The sequence below is a fragment of the Lissotriton vulgaris genome, unplaced genomic scaffold, assembly GCF_964263255.1.
Source record: "Lissotriton vulgaris unplaced genomic scaffold, aLisVul1.2 SCAFFOLD_726, whole genome shotgun sequence".
NCBI lineage: Eukaryota > Metazoa > Chordata > Amphibia > Caudata > Salamandridae > Lissotriton > Lissotriton vulgaris.
Genome location: NW_028243544.1, coordinates 195,500 through 210,419, shown reverse-complemented (window position 1 = coordinate 210,419; position 14,920 = coordinate 195,500). Strand labels below are relative to the sequence as shown.

Below are 14,920 nucleotides of genomic sequence, written 5' to 3'. Positions count from 1 at the left end.
AATGGCCCGGGCCTCCAAGCACTGAGGCAGCACTTGTGCAACCGTATCCCAGACTGTATGGGTATAGCGGCCCAAGAGGCATGCGGTATTCACAGACTAACACCAAGAAGAGAACATGTACTACCCAAGATGATCCAGATTCTTGGATTCCCTATAAGGGGGTGCCGAAGGGAATGCGCCCTTGGAAGGAGACGCTTGGACCACCAAGCTCTTGGGGGAAGGGTGTTGGATGAGGAAAATGGGATCGCCCAGAGCCGTGCGGTGGTAGCGGGCAAACATCCCTTCCAAAGGAGCCCCTGTGCTTGGCTTGGACCAAGTGCCCAGAAGGACGTCTGTGAGGGCTTCATTGAAGGGCAAGCGGGGTTCAGACGAAGTTGCCGCAGGCTGAAGCATTTCTGTCAGGGTATTAGTCCTGACTGCCACTGTAGGGCGCTCCAGACCCAAAGCCGTAGCTGCCCTAAGCACCCCCACTGCATAGGAAGCTCCCTCCTCCATAGCCGCGGTAGGGGGAGAAAGCATGGCAAGATCTGGGGTGGTATTCAGACCACTGGCGTCACCCAATACCTCTCTCGTGACCGGTTCCTCCAGCTGGTCCGTTAAAGGGTCCAGCAACCCCTCCCATTCCTCATCACCACCCTCAGGGCAATAGGGAACACCTAGGATGAACAAGTGAACAAAAGTACCCTCTGGCATCGGATTCTATGTCGATCCGTCTCTGGGTCCATCTCGTGGGTGAGGATGGGGACGGTGACGGCCAGCGCCGGCAGGATCAGCGCCGAGGAAGGTCGAGCTACGTCGAGCCGGATCTAGGCCTGGATTCATGGGGACCTGCTGGGGCCGGAGCTGCCGGAATCGAAGGCCCAGGGGGCCCCCCACTAGCTCTGCAGGGCCCACAGGTGCGCCAGTGGAGTTGGGCAGCCCGAACACAAGGCGGAGGGCTTACACAAACATACGAAGCTGGGCTGGGGACGCCCCGGCTCCCGGAAATGGGGGGGCGAAGTGCAGAGTCGTCCCCGAGTCAGGCGCCGGAGACGGAGCCTTAGATCAACGATGTTCAGGGTCCAGCGTCGCGTCAGCAAACTGATGGGGAGGGGGGTGGGGGGGGGGAGGGCCAGCGAAGAGCGACGGTGATTCTTCGCCTTCATCTTGTGCTTCGACTTACCCGAGGAAGGCGAAGACTTAGACAGGATTTGATGGCTCTGCGACCAATCTCGATACCTTCCCCTCGAGCAAGACCAGGAGCGACGCGGAGCAGACTGTTGTGCCTCCAAAAGCTTTCGGACCGCTCCCGAAAAGAGTTCTGGTCCAGGGGCAGACAGTCAGAGCACGACCTTGGGTCGTGGTAGTGCTCCAGGCACCAGAGGCACATGAGGTGCAGTTCCGTCACGGACATCAGCTTGTGACTGGAGTCAAAAGGCTTGAATCCCTCATGCACCAGGAGTCTAAGAATCGAAAAAAGACGTCGACAAAACTCGAAAAAAGTTTAGTCAAAAAATGACTGAGGTGCAAGCTCTCTCTGCACTAGGCTGGATCAGAAAAAGAAAGAACTGACGTCAGCGTGCAGCTGCGGCGTCCAAGTAGGCACTGCAACATCATCCCGGCGACCACGACGCCATATGCGGACTCGACAGAAGCCACATACCGACTGCTGATGAAAAATTCTCTTGATCCAGTCTCAAGACTAGGGTGCGCGGAAAAAGAAAACGGACATCAGCGGGCAGGGGAGGCGTTTAAATAGGCACCGTGACGTCATCGCAGCGACTACAACGGCATAAGCGGAGTTGACCGACGCCACCTACCGACAAGCAGGGATTCTGCCGAAGAAAAATTCTCTGGATCCAGTCTGACGCATGGGGGTAATTCTAAGGTTTGGAATCTATAACTAATAATCTTTTTCGGATACAGAGACTCCTTCCACCCACCCGTGCCTTCTTATCCAATCATGTGAGCCAAGACCCTTTTGCACCCACTCAGACATTAGTCTTGCTTCATTGCTAAACAGGACAATCTTAGGAAGGGAAGCATCCCCTGAAAGCAAATGTGAATGGAAGCCTTTTCACAGGTGCTCAACAAAGGCATGGAAGGTGTTATACAGTGAATCAGCCCACACTACTCATTTTTACCCTTGGAGCGCAGCATACCTACCCCTTGTTTATCCCTGTATGGCCATCGCAGCTGTATGATAGCAGCATAAAGCCGGATCATTCCCGACATCCGTTTCAAGAAGTTGTCCTGCTGCTCTACATTGCCATCTTCTACCTGGTATCCAAGTGCCCTGTGCCACAGAAGAAAGACAGGTCAGTGCAAACACTATTCATCACAACCATTTCATGTTATTCAATTTACAGGTTTATATGCCAAAGTTACTGCCTCTATTGGGCCTGAACAGTGCACCCTTGACGGCCAATGCCTTTCTGGGTCATCCTCATCACCTTTATGTATTTCTCTTTTCAATTATGTCCAGTCTCTTTCCTTTACACCCATGGCACCACTGACAGCTTGCACATCTTCTGTCTGCAGCTATGTCGCTATCAATCGATTCCTCCTATGACGATACACACATCACCAGACCGCTCCCTCATTCACCGCCTGTACCCACGCTGCCATTTGACCACACACTCATCTTCTATCTCCACCGATCAGCTCACCCCCCTCCCTCCTCCTGACTGCACCCATGTCGCCAATCGACAGATCCCTCAGCCTCTGCCTGCATCAGTAGCTACTGACAGCTCCATCTTCTGCCTGCACACATGTCACCAAGCAGCTGCCTCAAACTCTGCCTGCACGCATGTCACAAGTGACAGCTCCCTCATCTTCTGTCTGCAGCCATAACGACAGCACCCTTACCTTCGCTTGCATCCATGCCTACAGCTCCCTCACCGCCACCTGAATCCATGCAGACAGCTCCCTCACCTTCTGCCTGCCTCCATGCAGGCAGCTCCCTTATCTTCTGCGCACATCCATGCAGACAGCTCCCTCACCTTCTGCCTGCATCCATGCAGACAGCTCCCTCACCTTCTGCCTGCATCCATGCAGACAGCTCCCTCACCTTCTGCCTGCATCCATGCAGACAGCTCCCTCACCTTCTGCCTGCATCCATGCAGACAGCACCCTTCAGGCTATAACCACATCGAAATCGCTCCCGCACCCTTTGCCAGAACCCATGTCATTGACAGTCATCTTCTGCCTGCATCCATGCCGACAGCTCCCTCACCTTCTGCCTGCCTCCATGCAGGCAGCTCCCTTATCTTCTGCGCACATCCATGCAGACAGCTCCCTCATCTTCTGCGCACATCCATGCAGACAGCTCCCTCATCTTCTGCGCACATCCATGCAGACAGCTCCCCCATCTTCTGCGCACATCCATGCAGACAGCTCCCTCATCTTCTGCGCACATCCATGCAGACACCTCCCTCACCTTCTGCCTGCATCCATGCAGACCGCTCCCTCACCTTCTGCGCACATCCATGCAGACCGCTCCCTCACCTTCTGCCTGCATCCATGCAGACAGCTCCCTCACCTTCTGCCTGCATCCATGCAGACAGCTCCCTCATCTTCTGCCTGCATCCATGCAGACAGCTCCCTCACCTTCTGTCTGCATCCATGCAGACAGCTCCCTCACCTTCTGCCTGCATCCATGCAGACAGCTCCCTCACCTTCTGCCTGCATCCATGCAGACAGCTCCCTCACCTTCTGTCTGCATCCATGCAGACAGCTCCCTCACCTTCTGCCTGCATCCATGCAGACAGCTCCCTCACCTTCTGCGCACATCCATGCAGACAGCTCCCTCATCTTCTGCGCACATCCATGCAGACAGCTCCCCCATCTTCTGCGCACATCCATGCAGACAGCTCCCTCATCTTCTGCGCACATCCATGCAGACACCTCCCTCACCTTCTGCCTGCATCCATGCAGACCGCTCCCTCACCTTCTGCGCACATCCATGCAGACCGCTCCCTCACCTTCTGCCTGCATCCATGCAGACAGCTCCCTCACCTTCTGCCTGCATCCATGCAGACAGCTCCCTCATCTTCTGCCTGCATCCATGCAGACAGCTCCCTCACCTTCTGTCTGCATCCATGCAGACAGCTCCCTCACCTTCTGCCTGCATCCATGCAGACAGCTCCCTCACCTTCTGTCTGCATCCATGCAGACAGCTCCCTCACCTTCTGCCTGCATCCATGCAGACAGCTCCCTCACCTTCTGCCTGCATCCATGCAGACAGCTCCCTCACCTTCTGTCTGCATCCATGCAGACAGCTCCCTCACCTTCTGCCTGCATCCATGCAGACAGCTCCCTCACCTTCTGCCTGCATCCATGCAGACAGCTCCCTCACCTTCTGTCTGCATCCATGCAGATAGCTCCCTCACCTTCTGTCTGCATCCATGCAGATAGCTCCCTCACCTTCTGTCTACATCCATGCAGACAGCTCCCTCACCTTCTGCCTGCATCCATGCAGACAGCTCCCTCACCTTCTGCCTGCATCCATGCAGACAGCTCCCTCACCTTCTGCCTGCATCCATGCAGACAGCTCCCTCACCTTCTGTCTGCATCCATGCAGACAGCTCCCTCACCTTCTGTCTGCATCCATGCAGACAGCTCCCTCGCCTTCTGTCTGCATCCATGCAGACAGCTCCCTCGCCTTCTGTCTGCATCCATGCAGACAGCTCCCTCACCTTCTGTCTGCATCCATGCAGACAGCTCCCTCGCCTTCTGCCTGCATCCATGCAGACAGCTCCCTCACCTTCTGCCTGCATCCATGCAGACAGCTCCCTCACCTTCTGTCTGCATCCATGCAGGCAGCTCCCTCACCTTCTGTCTGCATCCATGCAGACAGCTCCCTCACCTTCTGCCTGCATCCATGCAGACAGCTCCCTCACCTTCTGTCTGCATCCATGCAGACAGCTCCCTCACCTTCTGCCTGCATCCATGCAGACGGCTCCCTCACCTTCTGCCTGCATCCATGCAGACAGCTCCCTCATCTTCTGCCTGCATCCATGCAGACGGCTCCCTCACCTTCTGCCTGCATCCATGCAGACGGCTCCCTCACCTTCTGCCTGCATCCATGCAGACAGCTCCCTCACCTTCTGCCTGCATCCATGCAGACAGCTTCCTCACCTTCTGCCTGCATCCATGCAGACAGCTCCCTCACCTTCTGTCTGCATCCATGCAGGCAGCTCCCTCACCTTCTGCGTGCCTCCATGCAGACAGCTCCCTCATCTTCTGCCTGCATCCATGCAGACAGCTCCCTCACCTGCTGCCTGCATCCATGCAGACAGCTCCCTCACCTTCTTCCTGCATCCTTGCAGACAGCTCCCTCACCTTCTGCCTGCATCCATGCAGACAGCTCCCTCACCTTCTATCTGCATCCATGCAGACAGCTCCCTCACCTTCTGTCAGCATCCATGCAGACAGCTCCCTCACCTTCTGTCTGCATCCATGCAGACAGCTCCCTCACCTTCTGCCTGCATCCATGCAGACAGCTCCCTCACCTTCTGCCTGCATCCATGCAGACAGCTCCCTCACCTTCTGTCTGCATCCATGCAGACAGCTCCCTCACCTTCTGCCTGCATCCATGCAGACAGCTCCCTCACCTTCTGCCTGCATCCATGAAGGCAGCTCCCTTATCTTCTGCGCACATCCATGCAGACAGCTCCCTCACCTTCTGCCTGCATCCATGCAGACAGCTCCCTCACCTTCTGCCTGCATCCATGCAGGCAGCTCCCTTATCTTCTGCGCACATCCATGCAGACAGCTCCCTCACCTTCTGCCTGCATCCATGCAGACAGCTCCCTCACCTTCTGCCTGCATCCATGCAGGCAGCTCCCTTATCTTCTGCGCACATCCATGCAGACAGCTCCCTCACCTTCTGCCTGCATCCATGCAGGCAGCTCCCTCATCTTCTGCCTGCATCCATGCAGACAGCTCCCTCACCTTCTGCCTGCATGCATGCAGGCAGCTCCCTTACCTTCTGCGCACATCCATGCAGACAGCTCCCTCACCTTTTGTCTGCATCCATGCAGACAGCTCCCTCACCTTCTGTCTGCATCCATGCAGACAGCTCCCTCACCTTCTGTCTGCATCCATGCAGACAGCTCCCTCACCTTCTGCCTGCATCCATGCAGACAGCTCCCTCACCTTCTGCCTGCATCCATGCAGACAGCTCCCTCACCTTCTGCCTGCATCCATGCAGACAGCTCCCTCGCCTTCTGTCTGCATCCATGCAGACAGCTCCCTCACCTTCTGCCTGCATCCATGCAGACAGCTCCCTCACCTTCTGCCTGCATCCATGCAGACAGCTCCCTCACCTTCTGTCTGCATCCATGCAGACAGCTCCCTCACCTTCTGCCTGCATCCATGCAGACAGCTCCCTCACCTTCTGCCTGCATCCATGCAGGCAGCTCCCTTATCTTCTGCGCACATCCATGCAGACAGCTCCCTCACCTTCTGCCTGCATCCATGCCGACAGCTCCCTTATCTTCTGCGCACATCCATGCAGACAGCTCCCTCACCTTCTGCCTGCATCCATGCAGGCAGCTCCCTTAACTTCTGCGCACATCCATGCAGACAGCTCCCTCATCTTTTATTTACAATCAACGGCTCCTTCGTCTTATTTCTGAACCCGTGCAGTCACCACCGACCGCTCCAGAGCCTTCTGTGCGCAGCCTGGACTCCCTTGAGGCAAGTCCCTCAATATCTGCCCATTCTTACAAAATCTAGAACCTATCTGGACACCAAAAGGTGAGAGCACATTCTGGTCGCATATCACTCCATATTTTTATCTTCCCATTTTGCCGGTAAAAAAATACTGACGACAACAGAGGACACTGAGCATCATGTACTGAGCAACATCTGAGAGCCATATACCTAAAGGGGGAAATCCAGTTACCAAACTAAACACAATAGTAACGAGGCCCCGAGACAGGCGGCTGCTTCCCAGACACTCAATCCTGTGCTAAACCAGCCAGGGAAGGCCTCCCATTGGTTGCAGTAGAGGGATTCACCCCTCTTCCGAAGAAACCAATTTAATGGGCATTGGACCGACAACCAGTTGGAAAAGAAGGAGTGGGGTGACCAGTCAACACAGCCACAAGGGGGCAAGGGTCTCCAGGCGCAGAACTAGAGGCCAGAAAGAAATGGCAACATCAATTCAGAGAGTTCCAGCTGGAAGAGAAACCCAACGGGAAGAGACCTGGAGCCCCTTCGAGGAGCCCCAACTCTTGCAGCCGCAGTGATCAGCAGGCCAGAGCTGCCCATGCTAGGACTCCTGTCCCTGCACCAGATGGCAAGATTCTGCTTTGTAGACCACAGAATGGAAGCTCGCATTAGACTTCCCTGCAAGATACATCTGCCCTGGCATCAGCAGGAGCACAAGCTCAGTCCTATTGCCGCTGCTGAGATTACTCTGCTGTTATAGGGCACTTACGCTGACAATTCCTCGCCAAAGAACAGTTCTTATATAGTTTTAGACTAATCACAAAGACGCGGATGCAACTAAGCATAGAATATTTGAGATAATAATAGGATGCAGATCAAAGACAGCAGATATCAAAAGGACTCACTCAGCTACCAAACGGTGTCTGCCCGGCTGGGGTCGTCAATTCGAGGGAATTGCAATGGGGTTTACCACACGTTAGTGAACGGTAACTCCTTGCATGGGTTTGTCGGGCTTCAAGAAGAGAGGAACACCTTTGAACCAGCCTGCGTGTGATTTGTGCAAACATTCATCCCACAGGACAAAAACTATCACAATTTTTTTTTTTTTTTAAAACAATCACAGGACAAAAACTATCACAATTTATTTTATTTTAAAACAATCTTATTTAAAACATTATAAGCATTTCTCAATAAGAAAAACATGCATATGAATTAGAAACATCTTAACAATAATTATAGATTGAACAATAAAAGAAGAGTTATTAATCTGTCTTTAAGAACATTCTGCAAAGTCCCTACTGTCACTGTACAATTATGAATTCCTGTCATGCACAATCATTCAGTGCAGAGTAAATATGGACAGAAAATCGTCGATGTGTTTCTAGGGCCTAAATCGCTATCACTCCACCTTCTTGAGGATTGTAAGCAATTTATTCTTCCCTCAGTAAATATGTAAAGCACATACATCACAAGGTAGAACATAGCAAAGTAATATAATATTGCACAGGGCTATAACCCTCCTTGTAAAACCCAATTGTCCTTCCTCTACTCTGCCCTCTATGACCTCGCGTCAGAGTAGGATATAAAGTTCAGCACAACTAGGAAGAGAGAGTGATCCTTTTAAATATACCGCTGTCATTCTCCTATGGTTGATCAGTCCTAAGGCCCTGTAGAGTAATCTAGCAGACGAAAGACACTGACAGGGAATCCGGGGTACATGATATGATGCAAACGAACCAGGACGGACCCACCCTGCCGCTGATGGCTAGAAGCGGAATGTCTCGCTATTATCTGGGACTTCTATCCCCATATGACCAAGCCATATAAATCAGAAAAGCTAAAATAATAAAGTTACTAGTGTGTGACTTTTTACGTATTTAAAACAAAATTGTTCCAATACACTTTTTAACTTTTTTTTGCGTTTTGTCATAATGAAAAAAACAACATTACAGCATACAATAGTTTGTAGGCACTTTAAACACAAACAGGATGTAGCCAAGGCCGAAGTCTTAGAATCAATAACATGGTTAACCAAGAGGAGCGCATTATACAGTACATCTAATGGACAGTAAGCATCGGGGTAAGCACTCGTTTCATCGATCCGCCCTTGCCCTCATGTGAGAAAGGGCCTTCTGTAGGAAAGTGGGTTTCTGTTGCAGTAACTCCCCTCCCCCCGACCTTACACACACTTTTATACAAAACCCAATTGGCATCTCTGGCCACAGGTCAGCCCCTGGTGAATGGTACCCTAGGTACCCAGGGCACTGTGACCAGAGAAGGCCCCTAAGGGCTGCAGCACTTCTTGTGCCACCCTTAGCGGTTCTGTGCCCTGACACACACACACTGCCATTGCAGGCTTCGTGTTCTGGTGCAGAACAAAGTGAAGAGTCAACATGTCACACATCCCTCTGTGCCATGCCCACAAACCACTGCCCTGGTATAGATCAGTCACCCCTCTAGCTGGGTGCCATATGCCAGTAGTGAGGGTACAGGTGCATGAGCCCTGTGCCCCTACAAGGTCTACCATTCTTAGACATGTCAGTGCAGTGCTGCCATTGGTATCAAACTTCTCAGCACATTAAACAAGCACTGATGCCAGTGTGAGATTTAATGAAAAATGCACAGAGGGCATCTTAGAAATGCCCCCTGAAAAACAACCAGCCTGTCACCATGAGACAGGTTTCTGGACCCTGGGGTGGGAGCCTTCGCTCCCTGAGCCCAGAAACAAAGCCTTTCCTGGGCGGAGGTGCTCACAACTCCCCCAGGACAGGAAGAGCCATCTGTGGCAGGGGAGCTTCAAAGGCCTGGCAGCCTTTGTAATGCAACCCCCAGTCTCTGCTGCTATCAGGAGCAGCACCCTTCCTGTCTCCACTCCCTTAAGGCGGGAAGACAGGCGGGAAAACCTAGCCAGCCCAGGTGGTGTGCCCACCTTTGCCAACTCCAGCCCTCAGGAGAGGGAGGCGAGGTGAAGCCCTCTTCAGTGCTCGCCATCTTGCAGATGGCAGGCACTCGGTAATCAGGATTAGGGCTTGTGTTCACCTCCCCACGTGGGGGGGAGCACACCAAGAGTGTACTCACCCTAAGGTCAGGAGCCCATTGGCTACTGACCCCGAGGCCCCTAAATGCAGTATTTAGGGGTCAGCCCTGAACCAAGAAGGCAGATTCCCACAACCTAAGAAGAAAAAAAGGAGAAGACACGCCCAGCAGAGGAGACTGCAGAGAACAACTGACTTGGCCCCAGCCCTACCAGCCCGTCTACAGAGATCCTGTGCCAAACGTCGCCTCTTCCTACAGCCAGCGACCTCCAGAACCCGTGAAGGACTGACTCCCTTCAACTAAGACTGGATCTCCTGTGAACAGCAGCCCTGTTCAAACGAAACACAAAACAAAGACTTGCTGAGGAAAAAGAAACACGACGCCTGGAACCACTACTGCTCCCGTCGCCTACAGCTCGAGTTTAAGTGGCCCACCGGTCCCAGCGAGGTCTCCCAGCACTGCAGAGTCAAAGTCCAACGTGGGCTGACCCTTCCAGGACTCCCAGACGTCGCCTGCTGCCTCTGCACAGAGACCCCCCCCAACCGCGAGGTGAAAACCGACCTCAAAAGACACCCCTTCATGCAGCCGCCCTGCGCCCTGGAGAAAAGAACCAGAGGTGCACCTATGTCCCCTTGCCCTCCAACGTACTTGCCCAGCTGTTGGTTCCTCCCAGAAGTCTTCCTGGACCGAGCCTGCAGCTGAAAACCAAAACCGAAAACCCCCATTGAAAACAACAGGGCACCCGACGCCTAAACAGCAACCTGCACCCAGCCACCCCTGCGGGTGCACTTTGTGTGCTGGCTTGTTTCCCCATTTGCCCTGAGCTGAAGTCCAGGAGCTTTGCTCCAAAAGCCAAGTGGCCTGCTCGTCAGCAGCCACCAACCAAAGGCGCCCTATCCCAGTTTGAATAATATTGAGCCTCAGCACTCTGCAACCGGCCGCCCTGGTGCCGCCGAGGGTGTAACGAGAGTGCATCCATGACCCTGGGGGAACCCTCGTTCTAACCCCAGAACCTCAACTCCAAAGACCGATTAATTACCTACAAACCGATATCAGTGCATCACTGACCCTGGGGGCCCCCTTAGTCTAACCCCAGAACCTCAACTCCCACAATATAGTACTTACCTTTAAACCGATAACACTATTTTCTTCCGTAGGACAACATTAACTGTTTTACTGTGAAAAGGTTTTAAGTGTGGAGTTGGGAAATCTATGAACAGCTTTTAAACTGTAACCAAATAACCACAACGCTTTTACTTACCTGTTTACAGGAAATGTCCAGGCATACTGCACTGTGTAAGAAAAATATTCTCAAAAGTAACTTACCTGTAATTTCACTAAAAAGCCTATACAAAGTATATGGACTGTATTTCCAAAGCACTGCATTCTCAGTACCTGTACAAAGTGTATATACAAATACAACTGTACATTTACTGCAAAGTATTTACCACTCACCTGTGCGAGGTTTGCTTGGTTCTAGAAAATAAAATAACTAAAAGAATATTTTTATCCAAAAACAATTGGTCTGAAATTCAGTCTTTGACTGTGTGATATCATTTGCTGACTGAGTGTGTTACTGTCAACCACACTACCATAAATAGAGAGTGAGGTGCTATCTACTTGACCTCTGCTCACCTTTTGAGTTCCACTGGACTCTGTGGACACTATACCTCACTTTGGTATAGTATATACAGAGCTGGCTTCCTACACCCTCTTGCAGGTATTTGGAAAGGTAGGCAGAGGTAAAAGGAGATAGCACCTCACTCTCTATTTGTGGTGGTGTGGGCGAGCAGTAAGGCTTTATCAGAGGGTAGTGTAAAGCATTTGTTGTACACACTCAGGCAAGAAATGATGTCACACACTCAAAGACTAAACTTCAGACCAATTTGATTTGTATAAAAATATTATTTAGTTCTATTTATTTCCTAGAACCAAACAAGCCTGGCGCAGGTGCGTGTATTTGATAATTTTGCAGGCAGGTTGAACAATACAAGCAAGCTGAAAGCAAATGATTTTGTTATAGGTTTGTAAATGCATTCAATACAGTGTAAATTACTGTTAGATTACTTTGAATTACTATGCAGATTACTTTCTGAATTACTTTTCCTACTCCGTGTGATACACCTAGATATCACACTGGGCCCTTTCCTAGAGAAAAGGTAAGTAAGCAATCTTTAAGTTCTATGCAACCAACCAACCAACTCCACACTTAGAACATTTTTCAAGGAAAAACAGTAAATTCCTATGGATAGAAATTAAGTTATCAGTTGACAGGTAAGCACTTTGTTGTGGGAGTGTACATTCTGGGGTTAGAACCAACGCTCCCCCTAGTAAAAGCATGCACTCTCAAAACACCCTCAGCGGCACTCGGGCGGCCGGGTGCAGTGTGTTGAGGCCCAATGTTATCCAATGGGGTATAGGGGACCTCCCTACCTGCCTGCTCACAAGCAGGCCACAAGGTTGTGGGAGCAAAGCTTCTGGTGTTAAGCTCAGGGCAAAGGGGGATTAGAGTTAGCACCCAAAGTACACCCAGAGGGGCGGCTGGGTGCTGTTTTGCCGTTGGGTGCCCTGTTTTCGATGTGAGTTGCCGGTTTTGGATTTAAGGCTGCAGGCTTGGTCCAGAAAGACTTATGGGAGGAACAAACAGCTGGGCAGGTAAGTTGGAGGGCTTGGTGACATAGGTGCACCTCGGGTTCTCTTCTCCAGGGTACAGGGCGGCTGGATGCAGGGGTGCTTTTTGAGGTCAGATTTCACCTTACCGGGACAAAGGAGTCCAGGAGGGGTTAACCCACGTTGGACTCGGACTCTGGAGCACCTCGCAGGGACGGGTGGGCCAACCGGATTCGGGCTGTAGGCGTCGGGTGCAGTGGTGGTTCCAGTGGTCAGGTTTCTTTGTCCTCAGCAGGCTCGAAGTCTTTCTTGGCTGTTTCTTTCGAACAGAGCTGCTGTTCGCAGGAGATCCAGTCTTTGTTGAAGGCAGTCAGTCCTCCCAGGGGTTCTGCAGGTCGCTGGCTGATTGACGAGGCGACTTTTGGTGCAGAATCTCTGGATGCCGCAGACGTGCTGGCAGGGCTGGGGCCAAGTTAGTTGTTCTCTGCATGTGAGAAAGTGCCCCCTTTCTTGCATGGTATGCCCCCACTTTTTGCTGAATGGCTGATGGACTTTGAGTGTGCCCTGGGCTCCTGCCAATCGGGTACCCAGGGCCGCTGTTCCTTCCCTAAAACTGCACTGAAGCCTAAACCCAATTGGCATCTCTGGCCACAGGTCAGCCCCTGGCAAATGGTACCCTGGGTACCCAGGGCACTGTGAACAGAGAAGGCCCCTAAGGGCTCAAACACTTATTGTGCCACCCTTAGAGGCCCTGTGCCCTGACACACACACACTGTCTTGGCAGTCTGTGTGTCTAGGTGCAGAACAAAACAAAGAGTCAACATGGCACACATCCCTGTGTGTCATGCCCACAAAACACTGCCCTGGCATACATCAGTCACCCCTCTAGCTAGGTGCCCTATGCCAGTGGCAAGGGTACAGGTGCATGAGCCCTGTACCCCTAGAGTACCCAGGTCCATGTGAGAAAGTGCCATCTTTCTTGCATTGGTATGCCCCCCCTTTTTTTGCTGAATTGCTGATGTGCTTTGACTGAGTGTGCCCTGGGCTCCTGCCAATCGGGTACCCAGGGCCGGTGTTCCTTCCCTAAAACTGTGTCGCACCTAAAACCCAATTGGCATCTCTGGCCACCTGTCAGCCCCTAGTAAATGGTACCCTAGGTAACCAGGGCATGGTGACCAAAGAAGACCCCTGAGGGCTGCAGCACTTATTGAGCCACATTTAGGGGCCCTGTACCCTGGCACCCACATGCTGCCTTTGCAGGCTGAGTGCCTAAGTACAGAACTAAACAAAGAGTCGACATGACACACCTCCCTGTGTGCCATGCCCACAAGCTCACTGCCCTGGCATCCATCAGTCACCCCTCTAGCTGGGTGCCCTATGCCAAGTGGTGTGGGCACAGGTGCATGAGCCCTGTGCCCCTACAGTACCCAGGGCCATTCCTGGGCACTGTAAGTGCAGTACTGTCCTTAAGAGTATATGGTACTGGGAGGTTGTCACTACGAACTCCACAGCACCATGATGGCTACACTGAAGACTGAGAAGTTTGAAATCAAACTTCTCAGCACATTATACCCGCACTGATGCCAGTGTGGGATTTAATGTAAAATGCACCGGAGGGCATCTTAGAGATGCCCCCTGAAACTCAACAAACTACCAGTGATCTGACGAGTGGCTGCTGAGGCTGCCACCACCAGACATGTTTCTGGACCCCTGAGTCAAGAGCTTGCCGCTCTCGGGGCCTGAAACAATGCACATCCTGGGACAAGGTGCCAAGCCTCCTCCCCCAGGATGGGCAGGGTTCACGAAGGAGAAGCTTCAAAGGCATACCTTCTTTGGGAGCCTCTCCAAACTCCTTGCTTTGCTCAGCAACTGGTCCCTTCTGGTGGTTTTACCCCCACTTTGGGCGAGAGACCCAGCGGGAAAAACAAAGTGAGGTAGAGAGGTGTGCCCACCTCTGCCAACTCCACCCCTAGGGTGGGGGAGGCGAGGTGAAGCACAACCTCGAGTCCCCGCCATCTTGAGGATGGGGGGACCCAGCCAACCAGGGACAGGCTCCTGCCCCCTCACACTGGAGAGTGGCAGAATAGGGGGTGTACCCACCCCACGGAAGGGACCAATTGGCCACTGACCTTTACCGAGCTGTAACACCCCTAAATTTAGTATTTAGGAGGACCCTGAACCTTCCTTCCTCAGATCCAGCAACAACAAGAAAAGAAGGACGAGAAGGTGTGCAGCGCTAACAAGAGGGCGACGCCCACTAACTTGGTCCCAACCCTACAGGCCTGTTTCCCCTCAAACCTGCTCCTGCGAAATCCCGGCATGTCCAGCGGCCAGCAACCTCACAAACCCCGTGGACCTGCCTGCATTCATGTTCCAAGCTGTTTCTCCCGTAAACACCGGACATGTTTGAACTGCAGCTTCTGGTGCCAGCTAGAAACCGCGAATCCAGCACACTCTGCACCCCCTGAGCCCGGCCCGTGTTTGAGTGAACACACAACACGAGGAGGGTCCCCCGGCGATCCTGACCCAAGATCCGGCGACCCCTGACCTGCCTCAAGTCTCCAGACGACGCCTGCAGCCTCAATCCAGAGGGCCTCCCCCCCTACCGCGACGAGAG

The 14,920-nt window shown here is 52.6% G+C and overlaps 1 protein-coding gene across 1 annotated transcript in view; it reads right to left on the bottom strand.

The window, feature by feature from the left end:
- The window catches only part of GLE1 (GLE1 RNA export mediator), a 222,783-nt gene that overhangs the window by 83,731 nt on the left and 124,132 nt on the right, over positions 1 to 14,920 (bottom strand). Inside the window, exon 12 of the mRNA XM_086948609.1 lies at positions 2,146 to 2,275. Coding sequence (XP_086804735.1) covers positions 2,146 to 2,275 — 130 coding nt within the window. The remainder of the gene's footprint in view (positions 1 to 2,145; positions 2,276 to 14,920) is intronic.